The sequence below is a fragment of the Schizosaccharomyces octosporus genome, assembly GCF_000150505.1.
Source record: "Schizosaccharomyces octosporus yFS286 unplaced genomic scaffold supercont6.3, whole genome shotgun sequence".
Taxonomy (NCBI): Eukaryota; Fungi; Ascomycota; class Schizosaccharomycetes; order Schizosaccharomycetales; family Schizosaccharomycetaceae; genus Schizosaccharomyces; species Schizosaccharomyces octosporus.
In genome coordinates this window covers 1,053,333-1,070,077 of record NW_013185621.1, presented here as the reverse complement: position 1 = coordinate 1,070,077, position 16,745 = coordinate 1,053,333, and the positions used below count along the sequence as shown (strand labels likewise).

Below are 16,745 nucleotides of genomic sequence, written 5' to 3'. Positions count from 1 at the left end.
TAAATAAATAAATTCATTCTTTCATACCTGCCTAAGAACATTGCTAGTCAGAAGACAACTCCTCAATTAGCTACCATTTCCTTTCTTGGTTGTGTATTTCGCATGTACCGTAACTTCGCAGGTAACACTTAGTGATTGTGAAAAAGGAAAACATTCATTTAGTAGGGAAAAAGCATTAAAGGAATTGAAAAGAAAGAATAGTTGGAAAAGAATCCTGAGAGACTTCAAGCATGGAGGGAATCTTTTTTAGCAAAGGCAGACTGCTCTTATAAACTTGCTTCTTTATTGTAGAGAATTTTGCATTTTTTAAGTTTTAACCCATAAATATATCTTCTATCTCTAAAATGAAAGCGTTTTTCTGTCTCCTAAATTCCAATTCTTCCCTTCTCTTGATTTTAGCCAAATGCTCTTAAATGGCTATTGTAGAAGCTTTGATTTATTATCCTTTTATTCAATTCCAATTTTATTATAAATAACAAAAGTAACATTATCCTTTTATTATGAATCCATTGCATTTTCTTTTCGAGACGCTGAAGAGAAATGACAAGCTTACCTTCTTGACAGCAGGACTCTGATAATTGGGTACACTTTTGAACCTCCTGCAATCAAATTTTCACAATTTTCTTTTAGTATTAGAAATGTAGATTTACTCCCAAAGATAGTTTCTCATAGTTCAATAAATGTGGCGACGATGGCCACGAAAATATTAGAAAGCACTCCGTCAATCCAAATTTTGGGCAACAAATGGCGTATTCGTATCCGACTATGAGAAGCGATTCACGTAGAAGATTATGAAATTGAAATTTCCTAGAAAGTTGTTATATATAAGTTCAGCACCCATCTTGAACGGATCCAAAGAAAGCATCATTCTATTACAATAGCAGATTACTTTTACGCCATTACGATACCGTCGCATATTAATTTTTTATTCTAATTAATAAGGCTGCAAAAGGATTCTTTACTTCAACAGAAATTTTGTATAAATGTATGGCAGAGTAACAATTGCTACAGGACGAGAGGTTTCATGACTTTACTAACAACAGAAAAACAGTGTATTATCGATATATGAATAAACATTATGAGCACAAGTTCTCCCAGAGATATTAAAGAGCAGAAGATATCATTTGAGAACGATAATCAGCTCGATACCTCTGAACTTTCAGGATCTCCACCTCGCCGTTGGAAAAATTGCACTCTACAAAGACGTGGTTCTCGCGCCTCTACGATGTCAGAAGGTTTCGGCGACCGCTATCGCTCTCGTTCTCGAGGTTCATTAGAATCTCAGTACAATCCAGACGCTACTGAAAACCGCTGGTACCATAAAATTGAACAATCCTCGAGTAGGAGTAATAGAAACACAGAAGAGGAGTTGGATAACATGACTTCGCTTCACGATCAGACGGTCCCGAATCCAATTGCAGAAGCATGGAGAAAATACTTCCGCAAACAAATTCACTAAATGAGGTTCTATTGATGATTATAAACGAAAATATAAACAAAACTGAAAAATTCCCATGTTTACAGCTGCGTTTTCAATGAGATCTGATGATATATATATATACGCTTTGCATGTGTTTACGGACAAGGCTGAAAGAATGAAAGTAGTATTTCTCAATTACTAGATCGTTACTTAATAAGATATGTAAATGACAATCTTTACAATTTACTTGCATACATCCATTCTACATAGTTTGTTACGTTGCACCAACCTAGCTAGCATGGACTTTTGAGGTGTTTTACTAATATGCGAAAATTTAATTACAATGGTTATAATGTATGGATACACGGACCTTTTCTACTTTGAAATACAATGCATACAAACAAATACACAGCTTTTCGACCAACTTTTGAAAATCATATACAAAATTCTATTCATAAAGCCATATCATCGTACATAAATAAACATCGTTTGACAAAATAACGTAAAAAAAAGTGTAGTCGTCCGATGAAGAGCGTAAAGACACCTATTATTAAAATAGAAAGATGCTATTTTTGCATGACATTTTTGATCCTGTCAATTTAAACAGATGGTGGAGGACGACTGGCCTCCTCCTTGACTTCCTTTTTGTCTTTCGACAAGTCAGCCTTTGCATCTTGTTCAGCTTGGTCCTCCATGAGAGGCTCTTTTTTTAAGCTGCCCCATCCGTGTTCCTCTCTGCGCTCGGATTCATGAATTGGAGGATGAGTGTGAACGGTATCCTTGCTAAGATCTTTGTAGGGTGCAGGGCTCATAGTGATGAAAATATAACAGTGTTCTCAAAATCGACGAAAAAGATAGAAGATAGAGAAAAAGACGTTAATATATGTCTATTTGTTAAAAGATTTCAGTTATTGCTTTTACTTGCGATTTTAGCTGACTTTATAATTTTTCGCTTCTTCTTACGTCAAGCAAAATGATATAAGTTCCATGATGCAAATCCTTCAAAATCGTTCGCATAAGAAAACGAACGAAAAATATGTTTCTCTCGAGTCATAAACGTCTAAGAGCTTGTGTCTTTTTACTTTTTCTTTCTTTTTTTGTTTCTGTCTGTCTCTCGGTTAATCCATGCGAAATTCAAACCCCCAAAACAAACAAACAAACAAACAAAAAAAGCGCTTAGCTTTGATCGAGGCTCTCTTTCTGTCACATTGAACATTCCTGAAACGTTCATTAATGAAAAAAAGCTTTAAAAAAAATAAACATGCCAATTCCACTAGACATTCACATGTTTAGACTTATAAATCTAATAGTCAGTTTTACACGATCCTCCAAATGAAAATAATAATGAAGTTCACAGTAAAAAATCATCAACTCGACAAGACTTTTTTGTTGAACTTTTTCATTTCTCATTCTCTGATAAGTCCTTTATGATCACTTTGTACTTTTGATGTACATCACATAAATGTTTACAGTTATACAAACGTAAACACTGAGCAATTCTGTAAACAATAACAATAGGAGCATCCCTTTGTATTTCTTTATAAGATTTGAATCAGAAATCTTGAACAAGAAACGTTGTAAAATAGGATTCTCTCGTCGAATGGATGGGTCAATTGCTTCGACATATTCTTGATGAAACAAATGAAAGAGCAGATGCAAGAGTTTTGAAGGTCATCGAATAACAAAAGAAATTTAGAATTTTCTGTTTACATAAATTTTCCTTGAGTCCTTCTTTACTCAACGTTTGAATGAATGTGAAAAGAAAGAATCTGTCCGGCCTTGAAGCATCCGTCAGTATTTATACACCACTAACCGAAAAAAATGTGTAAGAGAATTCAAAAGGTAAAGATACCATTTGTTTCTCTCTGCTGAAAATCTTGTCAATGCCCAAATTGCTGAAACGAATAAACAAACACAACTAGGACTTGTCTGCTCGAGAAACAGAAAGAAAATAAAAATAAAAATAAAAAAGAAGCAAGAATAAAGAATTCCTACAAGCAACAGGAATTCAAGTTATACATATCACCTCCTTCGTCCTCGGTATGTTTCGTCCCAAGTACCTTCAAATCGGACGTAGATATTGAGACTTGATTATCTCACGCTATCAATTTGAATTTGCCTTTACATACTTTTGTTTTTGTTTTTCACTTTTCCCTTTTCCTTCTTTGTTAAAAATTTTGAATTGGATCTGTGTTGGTTTCATCTACTACTAATATCAATCTGAAATAGGATCGTTGCTGTAAGTTGAAAGGTTTAATCAAAAGCTTATATAGCGGAAATACAACCCAGATTTGTTTTAAATTTTCTTTCATTCCATAACTCTTTCTGTTTGATTCTATTGTAGCTAGTTTTTTGAAGATGGCTTTTGTTCCTATCGTTCGCAAAGGCAATGGAGAGGAAAGTTCTCCCATGCATCATCACGACCATCATGGCCATCATGACCATCATGGCGGACACGACCACCATCATCACCACCATGAGCATCCTCATCCTCATCCTCCTCACACTCTTTCCAACTTGTCAGACCGCGAACGCATGATCCTTGAACATGGACATGCTCATGATGCAATGGATTCTCCCGGAAGCTATTTAAAGCGTGAGCTTCCGACGTACAGCAATCGAGATTTTGCACGACGTAGCTTTACCATTGGAGTTGGTGGTCCAGTAGGTTCTGGTAAGACGGCGCTTCTTTTGCAGCTTTGTCGTCACTTGGCCTCCAAATATAGTATTGGTGTTGTTACAAATGACATTTTCACTCGAGAAGATCAAGAATTTTTAATTCGTAACCAAGCTCTCCCCCAAGAACGGATCCGGGCCATTGAAACTGGTGGTTGTCCCCACGCGGCAATTCGTGAAGACGTTTCCGCAAACTTGGTGGCCTTGGAAGAACTTCACGCTGAATTCCAAACCGACCTCTTGTTCGTCGAATCTGGCGGCGATAACCTTGCAGCAAACTACTCTCGAGAATTGGCAGACTTCATCATCTATGTCATTGATGTCTCTGGTGGTGATAAAATCCCTCGTAAGGGCGGTCCCGGTATTACAGAATCGGACTTGTTGGTTATCAACAAGACAGACTTGGCTGCTTTGGTGGGTGCAGACCTTAAAGTAATGGACCGTGATGCCAAAAAGGTTCGCGAAGACGGTCCTACCGTGTTTGCCCAGGTCAAAAACAATAAAGGAATGGACGAAATTGTTGAATTGATTTTAGGTGCCGCTAAGGGCGCTGGGTCTTTATAATGTATTTGCCTTGATTATGTTGTATTACACCCCATCTCAGTTATGAATGATATCCTAATTTCTTGTTCAATTACAGGTGTAAATAACGTATTTTCTTCTCTTTTTTTTTTCTGTAATTTTCCTTTGTAGCCATATTAAAGAGTATCGCTTAGATAACTTTGTTGGATCTGACTTTTGTTCCTCTTGTCACAACATACCTCAAATTTTTCGACGGTCATTCAGCCCTTGGTTTTCTCCATTTTTAGTGGTAAAACATACAAAATCTTAAATAATCAATATGTCTTTAGAACAAAAAACCCCTGGACAGATTCAACGTGAAGAGGAAGAAAACAGAAAGAAAATGAAACGTCTGGCGAAGGGAGGTGGTGTTGAAGGACGTTTGCCAATGGTAATGAAACTCCAAACTATCAACTGAAGTCTAATTCATTGTTTAGAAAAGACTATTTCGTCAAAGAGCTCATGCAAATGTTTTGTCTGATCATGAATTGGAATAGTAAGTATTTGTCTTTACAAGCGTCTACCGCATCAGCGATTATTGCATTTTCTTTTTGTTTTATTTTTTTTTTCTTACTAACTGTGAAAAGTCCTAGAAGTCCTGCCGAAATGGATTGGACACCGTTTTATCCAGATTTCTCAGAAAACTCTGGCAAGAAGGTTGAAATTGTGGATATTGGCTGTGGTTATGGCGGTCTTACCGTAGCTCTTGGACCTCATTTCCCAGACTCTTTAGTTTTGGGAATGGAAATTCGAATGCAGGTTACCGATTACTTGAAGGAAAAGATTCAAGCTATTCGTTATCGAGCAGAGCATGAGGAGCCTGTTACTGGAGGTTATAAGAATATCTCTGTTTTAAGAATGAACTGTCAAAAGTTTTTGCCAAATTTCTTTGAAAAAGGACAGCTCACAAAAATGTTTTTCTGCTTTCCAGATCCTCACTTCAAAGCTCGTAAGCATAAGAACCGTATTGTTACCGGTACCTTGGCTTCAGAATATGCTTATTTTATTCAGCCTCATGGAAGACTTTACACGATTACGGACGTAGAAGAACTCCATCTTTGGATGGCAGAAACCCTCGACAAGCATCCTCTCTTCCGTCGACTTTCCAGAGATGAAGAGGCTAAAGACATTTGTGTTGCTCTTATGACAAACGAGACAGAAGAAGGAAAGAAGGTCGCTAGAAATGGTGGAAAGAAATTTACTGCTTGCTATGAGCGATTACCAGACCCCGCGAAGTAAGCATATATAAAAGAAAGAAAAAGAACGCGAGGCAGGAAAAGAGAACAAGCAAGACAACTTTTGGAGTCAATGTACACCATATGCATCTATGCATAGCTAATTATGTTTTATGTGGGTTTAAGGATTGATAAAAGGTATATAATTCATACATTTTATTTCACCATAACTTTTTGTTCCCGTTCTCCTAGAGAGACGGTTTTCAACGTTTAGCATTTTCACTCTTCTTCTATAGTATTTTAATTACTCAACATTTACAAACAATCCGCAGTAAACAAAATCGATTTGTTAGAATCATATAAAACCTTTCATTGATAGTTAGCTATCTATGCAACTATTTTCATCAACATTAACAAGCTCTTGTAGCTCAGTGGTAGAGCGCTTGCCTAGTAAGCAAGAGGCCCAGTGTTCGAGTCACTGCTGGAGCAAACTTTTTACCAAATTTACTACAAATCTGGTAACTTCCTTCGACTCTTTTTTGTATAATATATTACCAACCTACACTCTACTTGCTTTTTCCATGGTGAAAGATAAATTTTTTAACATAGGGTAGGTTTGTGACTATTTTTTTGGACTTCACTTACTATATATAGTAGAAAGATTACACCTTGGCATCTACGCTTAACGCAAATGGTAAGTTGAACAGAAAGATGCAATTCCATTATAATGATGAGCAACCTTGTGTCGCCCCTATCTGAAATTTGTGACGATTGACACGGAAGCCAAACCCAATGACTGATATTTTTGGTTTTGCATCTCAATAAACATCTTTTTAACACTTCTATGATATTAACCTTCATTAGATTATGCGAAACTATGGATAGGAAATAAAATCATTACTGTTTTACGCTGTGCAATTTGGATTATTTAGATCTCCCATGTGGACTTGTAGTCGTGTGTTCTCAGGCAAGGACGTGTGTAAGAAGAATTCATAAAAAAAAGACCGTTTGAAGCTTGCTGATGATGTTTTCCAAAATATTCTATGCTAATCATGATTCAATTTGATTCAATTTTGACTCACTGAAGCAAGCTTAAATGGTTGTAAAAATTTACATGAGAACTAGATTAAGTAAAAAAAATTAGTTTCCATATTGGAATAAAAAAAACTTGAGCAATACATTTAAATACATGTAAAGGTATGTGTAACGTTATTTGAAGGAAACTATTTGTTTCAACTGTACACTGTAAAAGCATAAAAATTGCAGTTGTTGATTTCTACATCACGATATCTTTTCTTTTTAATTTCAACTGATAAATCTATTGATCTACTGATAGCGACATGTAGGGTAGGCTCACTATTAAAGAATGAGAGGTAAAAGAAATGACCATGGTTATTGAACTTGGGCGGAACCAATACTATTGTAAAAGCCAGGTTGTTAATAAAGCAGTGCCAAAATGTATGCTTTACTTAGTGTTTATGATAAGACAGGTTTATTGGACCTGGCCAAGGCACTTGTGAGCAAGGGAATCAAGTTGCTTGGTAGCGGAGGTACCGCTAAAATGATTCGTGAAGCTGGAATGGAAATCCAGGATGTTTCTAGCATCACGAATGCTCCTGAAATTTTGGGTGGTCGTGTTAAGACTCTTCATCCTGCTGTTCACGGTGGTATTCTTGCCCGTGACATCCCTTCTGATGAGAAGGACCTTGTCGAACAACAGATCGAGAAAATTGACGTTGTTGTTTGCAACCTGTATCCCTTCAGAGAAACAATTGCAAAACCTAATGTGACCATTCCTGAAGCTGTCGAGGAAATTGACATTGGTGGTGTCACCTTGCTACGTGCTGCTGCAAAAAACCATGCTCGTGTTAGCATTCTTACTGATCCCAAGGATTATCCCACCTTTGCCGAAAAGTTACTTACGAATTCTTTAACTCAAGATGACAGAAATCAGTACGCTTTGAAGGCCTTTGCTTCTACTGCTTCCTATGATTCGGCAATCACTGACTATTTCCGCAAACAATACTCTGTTGGTGTCAACCAAATGACTTTGCGCTACGGTGCCAACCCTCATCAGTCTCCTGCTCAAGCTTACATGGAAACTGGTCCCCTTCCTTTCAAGGTGCTTGGTGGCTCTCCCGGTTATATCAATTTGCTTGATGGTTTAAACTCATGGCCTCTTGTTAAGGAGCTACATGAAAACATTGGTCTTCCCGCTGCTGCTTCATTTAAGCATGTTTCTCCTGCTGGTGCTGCCGTCGGAGTTCCATTATCAGAACTCGAAAAGAGTGTCTATTTCGTTGGTGACATCGATGAATTGACCCCTTTGGCCTGTGCTTATGCTAGAGCTCGTGGTGCTGATCGTATGTCTTCCTTTGGTGATTTCATTGCTCTCTCTTCGAAGGTTGACGTGTGCACTGCCCGTATTATTTCTCGTGAAGTCTCTGACGGTGTAATTGCCCCAGATTTTGAGCCCGAAGCTTTGGAAATTTTGAAGAAAAAGAAGGGTGGTAAATACTGTATTCTGCAAATGGATCCTAATTATGTTCCTGCTGAGCTTGAAACTCGTCAAGTTTATGGTATCAACTTACAGCAGCATCGCAACCATGCAAAGATAGATTATACACTTTTTGACAAGGTTGTTAGTAAGAACAAGGAATTACCTAAATCCGCTCTAGTTGATTTGGTTGTTGCTACAACTGCGTTGAAGTTTACTCAGAGTAACTCCGTTTGTTATGCTAAAAACGGTATGGTTGTTGGTTTGGGTGCTGGTCAACAATCCAGAATCCACTGTAATCGTTTGGCCGGTGATAAAGCCGATAATTGGTGGTTGCGTCATCATCCCAAGGTTTTAGGCATGCAATTCAAGAAAACGTCCAAGCGTCCTGAGAAGTCCAACGCCATCGATTTGTACGTTTTAGGTGCTGTTCCTTCTGAAGGCACTGAGCGTGAACAATGGGAATCGGTCTTTGAAACCATCCCTGAACCTCTCACGAATCAGGAACGTCAAGAATTTCTTGCCTCTCTTAAGGACGTTGTCTGTGCTAGTGATGCCTTCTTCCCCTTCCCTGATAACGTCTACAGACTCTCCCAAAGTGGTGTCAAGTACATCGCCGCTCCTGGTGGAAGTGTTATGGATAAGGCAGTCCATGACACTGCTGATGAGTTTGGCATGGTTTATACTGAGATTCCCTTGCGTCTTTTCCATCATTAGATTCCGGTCCTAATCACTACTTTTAATATGGTTTCGTACTACTTATTTAAAGAAATTTTTGGTTGCTAATAAATTTTGTGATTGTAATGATATATAATCTTTATACAACCTACATTTGTAATTATATTTATGTGACACGAAGTAATTTAACTGATCGGTCAAGTGATAGTAGTAATCTTTTAAAAAGATTAAAAAATAAAAAGTACGGTCAGAGAGGGACTCGAACCCTCGACCTCATGATTAACAGTCATGCGCACTAGCCAACTGTGCTATCCGACCTTGAGTTACAATAGTTGATATTGAAGTCTATTTATTGTATTTGTTAGAGAATTTAATTGAATATATTTTGGTACTGATAGAAAAGTATTGTCTCTGATGGAGAACATGGACTTTTTAATATAGTACGAAACCTCAAAATTGGAGATGTCTTAATCAAAGCTAGTTGCTGAATTATTCTAATAGTTGGTCCTGTTGGAATCTCCAGAATCTTTGAGAATTAAAGAGATTATGCTTATTTATAGAGAGTAATTATCTTACTAAATAGAAAGTCCATACTTTTACGGTTTCTATACTATGAGGTTACATTAGTGGCCATCTAACTTAGGATCCGTACCGAATATTTATGAAACAAAACTTTATAGACCAAAATATAATTTAAAGAATAAGACTATTTTTTTTTAAAATCTTCTGAATCTTATAACCGCTTTATTATCGTTTCTTATTTTTAACAACTTTGTTTACGAAAGTGTAAACAATGTTGGACAACAGTAATTATTGCCCGACTCGCATAAACAAACGAATAATTCGTTGAATGAAGAGTAAAATTTCAGCTCCAACAAACAGGATACTATTATTATTATTATTATAATTCGAGCTGTATGTTGGATAGTTTAACAGACTTTAATTGCATTTTTGAAAACCTAACTGAAGGCTCTAATTCACTGAAATTTCCAAAGTATCACCAACTGGATGATACATCACTCTCCTCCTTATCAAAGCCTTTGTATTTTAGGTACCATGATAAAAGATATAAAATGAATATATTAGGTACTTTTAAACAGAATAGAATACTTATGTCCTTCTGTAAACAATTCTGCTTTGCTGAATACTGTTACCTTAGAGGTAACCACTAGGTTCCATAGTAAACAACAGCAGCTTCTATTGATTTGAAACCGAAGAATAACAGTACAAATGTTTAGAAAAAGAAAAGCAATCATAAAAAAAAAGGAGCAGCAAAACCAGAGGAAAAAAATCAAGAAGAAAAAGCCTACAGCATCCCGGATTCCCATGTTGTCTCCAACCATAGTACTAACGAGACCCTCAGACGCTTAACTGCAGTGATCGGACGGGAACTGGTGTTTTCGCCTAGGTGTGGCCGTAGACAACTGTCCACGCTGTAGAAAGTATATGTAGTGAATATTTAACGATGCAATTTGTTCAGTTCCATCTGCGTCTGTTTACATGGCTGCATGGAAGTTGTAGTCTGATAATTCGTGCTCCAATTCATTTACTTGACTCTCTAAGTAGACGATAATTTAATTCATTAGGCTATAAAAGTCGGATCGTTCAAGTTGAAAGATTTGTGCTTTCTATGCTGTGAGTGAAATCATTAAAAGGGTTGCATTAACAAGGATGTTCGTCAGAAAGAAAACGAACGATTCATAAATAACACTATTGCGAAACGAATTCTTAAATACATAAAAGAGTGAACGTGAAAAGCAATCAAATCCCTAATATGAAGCTGATGTTTGCTTTTGTGGACAAGAATGCAGAAACTCGAGGGATTGCAATTGATATGAATGCTTCCAAAGAAAATGCGATTTATAGGAGGGATGGAGAAGATTCGCTAAAACTCAAACTTCAGCGCTTTGCTCAGCAAGAGGTTGAAGCTCAATTTCCTCGTTACGAGGTGCTTCATTTTCTGGATCTGTCGGTCCTAATTAGGTTAATCAGGTGCTAAGAAAAGAAAAAAAAGGAATTTATAGTAAGCAGTACATACGAAAATAATTCGCAGCATTTCTTATGCCGTTTCCTATGACATCTGCGCCGTTTCCTATGGCATTCACCATGTTTCCCATGCCATTTCCTAAATCAGCAATGAAGATTCGAAATTGTCGCGTATCCGTACCTAGAACCAGTTAGAATATTTCGCAGGGTGTAAGACATACTCCAAAATAAAACAAACACGGCAGCGTTAACAATGCAGACACCATAGAAAGCAATATCGTTCATCTTTTCAAATTCTATTATCTTCTTTACAAAATAATACACGGAATAACAAGTGACATCCAGAGAAGCCGTACATATTACTGCGACACACAGGTTGGACAGCACTCTACCAGTTTGCTTGAACCATTCTTTAGGAAATTGAGACATTGCTAATAGTTAGTAAAATAAAAGATAGCACTAACTTACAATAGAGAAATAGTGATATCGCTCCAATAAATCCGCCAAAAAGTCCCCAAAAGTCTTGTGTCCTCACAGGAACCTTGAAATAAAAGAACATTACGAGAAGAATACCATAAGCCCCAATGTACTCAAAAGACGCAAAAAAAAAGAAGATATTCGCTGAAACCCACTTTGAATATGTCGAATTCGACCCAGTAATGTTAGTGGACTCTTGGGCAGAATGCTGAGCAGATCCATCAGCCATTTCTAAATCAAAAAATTTGTTCGGAGCTAATGAATGTATTAGTGAGGAATGCTTTTGTTGTTTGAGAAAGGATGGAGCGTTTGTCGGGTCTGTTTACAAGAAATTGCAGTTATTTATGGATATTGATACAACTGACGTTCCTTTCTTCTTTTTCTATTTCAACAAACCTTACCTGAGTACGGAGGAGGCGTACCAGAACCATCCAAAGATCTAGCGTCTGACTTTTCATCATTGAGCACTTTGAAAGAGTCATCAGAATCTGAAACTGGAGTGTATTTATTCTTCATTGTTATAATGGCAGCTAGAAACACGAAATAATGCAGATATCTACAGCCAAAACGATACCAGCTAAATTTACCAAATAAGTCCGTAGGAACTGGTTCTACCGTTCACGGATCTGTCAACAAAAGGAATTACTCCTTTCTTTTAACACAGTTAAATAAAAGCACTTTTACAATGAAAAGCTCCTCTCAAAAGATGAAGCGTAGTTGAAAAACTCATGGTACTGGCTTTTCGCATGTCTCAATTTCATAAAGCAGCGACATTATGTCACTGACTGGTCATATCCTCGTTACAATTATTCAACATTGTGGGTTCACTATGGATTTTAGTAATGGTATAATCCAAACGAAGTTCGTATTACAAAAAGTAAACAAAGGACTATCCAACAATAAAACCTTGACGTTGGATTCTCGCAGTTATTTTCAGCATTCACAAACACTCATTCTTTTGAAGCAACTTTTTCTAAATATTCTCAAAGGGTTTCTTCTGAAACCTGTCCATCTAACGGTTCTTAACTCAGCGGAAATTGATTTAGATGGAAAGGAAAGCAATCTTATGTTGGTTCCATCTTTTGAGTGTTCTCTAGCATGAAATATGTTTATTCTTTTGCCTAATATTCATTGAAGCCGCTTCTTCCACTTACTTACCTGCAGTGATCTGAAGGGAACTGATATTTTCACCTACGCGTGACCGTAAACATTCATTAAAAGGATATTCTATAAATTGTCATTATTAGTGAAACTTATGAAGCAAGGCTAGCTAGCTTAGTTGCATAAAATTTTCATCCACATTGTATTATCATAGTAAGTTCTTTAGAAGATTCAGTTAGTCTCCTTGTTTTGAATTTAGTGACCATCATCAATGGATGATAAACCAAACTACGAGATACACTATTTACGAAAGAATATGAAAGCTGAGAGCCCCAGTTGACTTTTTTCACAGCATAAACAGAAGATGAACTGTCTTCAAAAAGGATCATATCCTATTTTACCTGGATCCAGCTTTTTAAATAAGTCGAATGGACTAGTTTCTGTAAAATGTAGGTGGAAAACTTACCAGAAGAAAAGAAAGATACACCTTATTGATGAACATACGATGGGGTTAAAGATGTTCAATTTGTTGTTTTAGACAGTACAATTTCTAATTTTTTTAATGTTAGATAATTTCAAACCAGAAAGCGTGGATCGCAGCCGTAAAGGCGGCATGGAAAAGAGTCAAGATACTTATCGACTAACTTTACCATCTACTCTTGTAGGTTTTTCATCCCTGTACATATCTGTACTGCATAGTATTGATGATTTTCTAACAAAGCTTCTGTTTTGTAGGAACATGGGCGTCCCCATGTATTTGAAGGATCGGGCCAACAAGCACGAAATGTGGATTGCGTGTTAGTGTACAATCCTAAAAATAAGGTATGTTTGAGATATATCAACTGCGTTTTCGCTAATTTCCCTCCTATGTTTAGACGTTTACGATCGAGCAAATGGATGAGATTATCAGAGTTCACGCCTTGCGAAATGGAGGACGCGCAATTGCAAATACAGCACCTCAGCAGCCTCCGGAGCCGATGACAAAGGGATTAGCTTTTCCTACAGTGTCATCCTCCACCTCTAATTCATTAGCGACCGGAGAGCCATCTCATGCTACTGGGTCTGCCGCAGACGAGGGATTTAATCTAATACCACCACGCACAGAGGGTTCAAACCAAAGGTCAGTTCCTGCATTTGCAATGTCAGCCAAAAAAGCAACAGTTCATTCAAGACCAAATCCCGTCCGGAATTCTGATATAATTGACATTGGATCAGGTACAGAGAGAGAGACGGAGGATGTGCTGGAGCTTGACGACTTTGCCAAGGAACTTGAACTTGGTCTTGATCAGGAGCTAGGGAAGAACTCTGAAGATAGACAATCATTCATAGCTGGCAAGCCTATTTCGTTGCGCGATTTGTCAAGACAAGAAGAAGAGAGCGGACGGGCCGCTGCAACCTCTTACGAAGCAGTAAGCAGTGCCTCGGAAGATGAATGAGGATTGAATGAAAATGTCGTTAAGTTATGTCTTTTCGTGGCTTTCTGAAAGGGAATCCCAAGGAGAACGAACTACAAGACGAATTCCATCATTGTGGTTCTACACAGTTGAAAACTTTTTTTGTCATGAATATTTTTTTTATATATATAATTAATGTTGATTTTATTCCCTATGTCCTAACTAGAATAATGAATGAAATGCAAGCTTGAACTCGTATTCTAAAAGAAGTTAGTAAATGAAATTAAAAACAAGAAATGAACATTCGTTTGTCTTGCTAAGCTCAGTAAAATAAATTAACAGCATTTTGGTTGTCTAGACCATCAGCCTCATTAAATCAGATAATTTGGCATCCTAGCAAAGCAAGCCGACAAAGCTTTTTGTTAAAAGTTTATACCTTTTACTAACTATTTGTTATAAGTTGTGCCAACAACTATTAACGTCCAGATGGACTTGAAACACAGTGCAAAAACTTGCTTGCAGAAGATAAGTTTGGGAAAGGGAAAAACAGTCCTATAAACAAATGCTGAGTTTGTTACCTCGCCCAAGGAACAAAAACAAAGAGAAGAGCAGGTAAAGAAGGGAAAATAAAAGAAAGGGATTTAATATAGTCAATCCAAAATTATGAAAGATGATATCCTATTCAGGGAATAAAGTTTGAATCAGTGGAATTCTTTTGTGATTTCCGGTGGACGTAGTCTCATTTCAAGCCATAACTGCAAGTCCAACTAAGTCAGGGAAAAAGACCAAGTTTTACTCTTTTTGTTAATTTTTAAACACACAAGTTTACTATATTATGACTCTAACCAAACTTCATACATAACCTAAGAAACTCAAAGTAGTTTACGGATGGATATGTTATTCTGTAATTTTCTTTTACGAAATTGAGCACAAAATTTATAAAACTATTAGCGTAATAAAACGTGTAGCGCAGTGTTTCGAAATTAAAGCATAGTGCATATAGGTAAAATTCAGTAAAAGAGTTTAAAAACAAATGGGTTTATTTCGTTCGACATTCCTATCTAAAAAAGTAAAGGATTTACGTAGATATCCAAGTGTAAAATAAATTCCAAAATATTGCTAAGAAATAAATCGGAAACTATGGAAAACCGAAATTAATCAATCTACTAATATATAAATAATTAATTAAAACAACATTTGAAAACTAGAAATGAATTGAAAAAGCGATTGATGATTCCTATAACTGACTGAAAGAAAGAACTGTGGATGATGATGATGACGATCAAGGGTACATACATACAATACACTGTAAACATGAGACTTTGAAAAGAGATGGAAAGTGCAATGGGTAAAACCTTCAATGTCAATGAATATAATGTAATTTAGTTGTTCTATTGCTGGGTTTCTTTGCGTGTCTGCATCCCATTTTCATTTTCTTCTGGTTTACCTCCCTCCGATGAATCGCATGGCAAATATCGGTGCTATCAGGAACAGAACGGGTTTTCTCAAGAAATGAGATACGCAGAATCCGAGTGCACATTCGGATGGTGGTTTACAAAACTATATAAAGAAGGAATTGTCGCATAACAAGAATCATCAAGCTACAATTCTGTTTCCTTGAGAATACGCTTTGGCCGAAAAATATCAGCTTATTCCTTTTGCTCGAGAAGATTGAATTTTCTTTCTATTCTTGTTTTCTAAAAAAAAACATCATCTTTTGACTTTTCTTTTCTTTTGTAATCACCATGACAATAACTACCTATGTTAAGCAAGCCTCTTACGGTAAGACTATGGTCAAATTCATGAAGAAGGATGTTTGTCCTGAAACAAAGGTCCACACCATCTACGAAATGGATATTCAAAGTATGCTAAGTGGTGAACTCGATGAGTCCTATACCAAGGCCGACAATTCTGTCGTCGTTCCTACAGATACTCAAAAAAATACTATTTATGTCTTTGCCAAGAATAACGATGTTAGCGTGCTCGAAGTTTTCGCCGCAAAACTTGCAAAGCACTTTGTCGACCGTTACCAACATATCCATGGTGCTACAGTAGACATTACTCTTACTCCATGGGCCCGTATGAATGTTCATGGAAAACCCCATAACCATTCCTTCGTTCGTGACCCCAGCGAAACCCGCAAGACCCATGTGGCTTTCACCGAGGGCAAGGGATTCGACGTTGTCAGCTCTTTAAAGGATGTCTTGGTCCTCAAGAGTACTGGTAGTGCTTTCAACAAATTCCACAAATGCGAATATACCACCTTGCCTGAAGTCGACGACCGTATCTTTTCTACCAACATCGATTGTAATTACACCTTCAACCAATTCTCCACTTTTGATGAACTTGCTTCTTACGACTTCAATCATGCTTATAAAAGTGTAAAGGAAATCACTCTCGATACTTTTGCCTTGGACGATAGTGCTAGCGTTCAAGCCACCATGTACAAGATGGCTGACCAAATTATTAACAAGTTCCCCAACGTTGCCGAGGTGTTCTATGGTCTTCCAAACAAGCATTATTTTGAAATTAATCTCACTCCTTTTGGCATCGATAACCTTGGCACGAACTGCTCTTTATACCAACCTCAAGCGTATCCCTCAGGCTATATCACTTGCACTGTTGCCAGAAAGTAATGTCTATTTTCCGAATACGCTTTCCTTCTTCAAACATCATGTTACATGGTCATTTTTCCTCCTTGCCTATTTTTCCTATGTATTAGTACTTCGTTTTATAATACGTAATAAACTCTGAGAAAACGCTACGTGCTTTTACGATAC

General features: G+C 37.1%; 8 protein-coding genes and 3 non-coding genes across 11 annotated transcripts; 7 read left to right on the top strand and 4 right to left on the bottom strand.

Moving 5' to 3' along the window:
• The first annotated feature begins 496 nt into the window (after nt 1-496).
• Nucleotides 497-1,630, top strand: SOCG_04072 (uncharacterized protein). Its single transcript, XM_013164914.1, has one exon. It carries the CDS (start codon nt 1,079-1,081, stop codon nt 1,457-1,459), a length of 381 nt encoding a protein of 126 aa, XP_013020368.1. The 5' UTR covers nt 497-1,078; the 3' UTR covers nt 1,460-1,630.
• Nucleotides 1,631-1,841: 211 nt separating this feature from the next.
• SOCG_04073 (uncharacterized protein) lies at nt 1,842-3,664 on the bottom strand. The gene has a single exon (XM_013164915.1). The coding sequence runs from the start codon at nt 2,230-2,232 to the stop codon at nt 2,020-2,022; it is 213 nt and encodes a 70-aa protein (XP_013020369.1). The 5' UTR covers nt 2,233-3,664; the 3' UTR covers nt 1,842-2,019.
• On the top strand, nt 3,457-4,711 carry SOCG_04074 (urease accessory protein UREG). The gene has a single exon (XM_013164916.1). The coding sequence runs from the start codon at nt 3,779-3,781 to the stop codon at nt 4,658-4,660; it is 882 nt and encodes a 293-aa protein (XP_013020370.1). The 5' UTR covers nt 3,457-3,778; the 3' UTR covers nt 4,661-4,711.
• A 104-nt stretch (nt 4,712-4,815) lies between these two features.
• SOCG_04075 (tRNA (guanine-N7-)-methyltransferase catalytic subunit Trm8) lies at nt 4,816-6,090 on the top strand. Its single transcript, XM_013164917.1, has 3 exons — nt 4,816-5,048; nt 5,095-5,153; nt 5,245-6,090. Exons 1-3 carry the CDS (start codon nt 4,938-4,940, stop codon nt 5,894-5,896), a joined length of 822 nt encoding a protein of 273 aa, XP_013020371.1. The 5' UTR covers nt 4,816-4,937; the 3' UTR covers nt 5,897-6,090.
• Nucleotides 6,091-6,249: 159 nt separating this feature from the next.
• SOCG_16364 lies at nt 6,250-6,321 on the top strand. The gene has a single exon. It is a non-coding gene; the product is annotated as a tRNA-Thr (tRNA).
• Nucleotides 6,322-7,195: 874 nt separating this feature from the next.
• Nucleotides 7,196-9,128, top strand: SOCG_04076 (IMPcyclohydrolase/phosphoribosylaminoimidazolecarboxamideformyltransferase). Its single transcript, XM_013164918.1, has one exon. It carries the CDS (start codon nt 7,289-7,291, stop codon nt 9,044-9,046), a length of 1,758 nt encoding a protein of 585 aa, XP_013020372.1. The 5' UTR covers nt 7,196-7,288; the 3' UTR covers nt 9,047-9,128.
• Nucleotides 9,129-9,251: 123 nt separating this feature from the next.
• On the bottom strand, nt 9,252-9,325 carry SOCG_16363. The gene has a single exon. It is a non-coding gene; the product is annotated as a tRNA-Asn (tRNA).
• A 985-nt stretch (nt 9,326-10,310) lies between these two features.
• Nucleotides 10,311-10,425, bottom strand: SOCG_16362. Its single transcript, XR_001203022.1, has one exon. It is a non-coding gene; the product is annotated as a 5S ribosomal RNA (ribosomal RNA).
• Nucleotides 10,426-10,546: 121 nt separating this feature from the next.
• SOCG_04077 (uncharacterized protein) lies at nt 10,547-12,243 on the bottom strand. Its single transcript, XM_013164919.1, has 5 exons — nt 11,872-12,243; nt 11,462-11,725; nt 11,215-11,424; nt 11,046-11,174; nt 10,547-10,982 (listed from the first exon to the last, which is right to left on the bottom strand). Exons 1-5 carry the CDS (start codon nt 11,984-11,986, stop codon nt 10,900-10,902), a joined length of 801 nt encoding a protein of 266 aa, XP_013020373.1. The 5' UTR covers nt 11,987-12,243; the 3' UTR covers nt 10,547-10,899.
• A 559-nt stretch (nt 12,244-12,802) lies between these two features.
• Nucleotides 12,803-14,223, top strand: SOCG_04078 (RNA polymerase II transcription elongation factor SpEAF). The gene is made up of 4 exons (XM_013164920.1): nt 12,803-13,020; nt 13,141-13,232; nt 13,307-13,393; nt 13,447-14,223. The coding sequence occupies exons 1-4, from the start codon at nt 12,936-12,938 to the stop codon at nt 14,005-14,007; spliced, it is 825 nt and encodes a 274-aa protein (XP_013020374.1). The 5' UTR covers nt 12,803-12,935; the 3' UTR covers nt 14,008-14,223.
• Nucleotides 14,224-15,040: 817 nt separating this feature from the next.
• On the top strand, nt 15,041-16,745 carry SOCG_04079 (uricase). The gene has a single exon (XM_013164921.1). It carries the CDS (start codon nt 15,711-15,713, stop codon nt 16,599-16,601), a length of 891 nt encoding a protein of 296 aa, XP_013020375.1. The 5' UTR covers nt 15,041-15,710; the 3' UTR covers nt 16,602-16,745.

Coding starts and splice junctions, on each gene's coding strand:
- SOCG_04072 (XM_013164914.1), top strand. CDS start 1,079: ATGAGCACAAGTTCTCCCAGAGATATTAAAGAGCAGAAGATATCATTT.
- SOCG_04073 (XM_013164915.1), bottom strand. CDS start 2,232: ATGAGCCCTGCACCCTACAAAGATCTTAGCAAGGATACCGTTCACACT.
- SOCG_04074 (XM_013164916.1), top strand. CDS start 3,779: ATGGCTTTTGTTCCTATCGTTCGCAAAGGCAATGGAGAGGAAAGTTCT.
- SOCG_04075 (XM_013164917.1), top strand. CDS start 4,938: ATGTCTTTAGAACAAAAAACCCCTGGACAGATTCAACGTGAAGAGGAA. Junction 5,049..5,094: donor TTGAAGGACGTTTGCCAATG/GTAATGAAACTC, acceptor TTCATTGTTTAG/AAAAGACTATTTCGTCAAAG. Junction 5,154..5,244: donor TCTGATCATGAATTGGAATA/GTAAGTATTTGT, acceptor AACTGTGAAAAG/TCCTAGAAGTCCTGCCGAAA.
- SOCG_04076 (XM_013164918.1), top strand. CDS start 7,289: ATGTATGCTTTACTTAGTGTTTATGATAAGACAGGTTTATTGGACCTG.
- SOCG_04077 (XM_013164919.1), bottom strand. CDS start 11,986: ATGAAGAATAAATACACTCCAGTTTCAGATTCTGATGACTCTTTCAAA. Junction 11,175..11,214: donor CGTGTTTGTTTTATTTTGGA/GTATGTCTTACA, acceptor AACTGGTTCTAG/GTACGGATACGCGACAATTT. Junction 10,983..11,045: donor AAATGCTGCGAATTATTTTC/GTATGTACTGCT, acceptor TAACCTAATTAG/GACCGACAGATCCAGAAAAT.
- SOCG_04078 (XM_013164920.1), top strand. CDS start 12,936: ATGAACTGTCTTCAAAAAGGATCATATCCTATTTTACCTGGATCCAGC. Junction 13,233..13,306: donor TAACTTTACCATCTACTCTT/GTAGGTTTTTCA, acceptor TCTGTTTTGTAG/GAACATGGGCGTCCCCATGT. Junction 13,394..13,446: donor TGTACAATCCTAAAAATAAG/GTATGTTTGAGA, acceptor TCCTATGTTTAG/ACGTTTACGATCGAGCAAAT.
- SOCG_04079 (XM_013164921.1), top strand. CDS start 15,711: ATGACAATAACTACCTATGTTAAGCAAGCCTCTTACGGTAAGACTATG.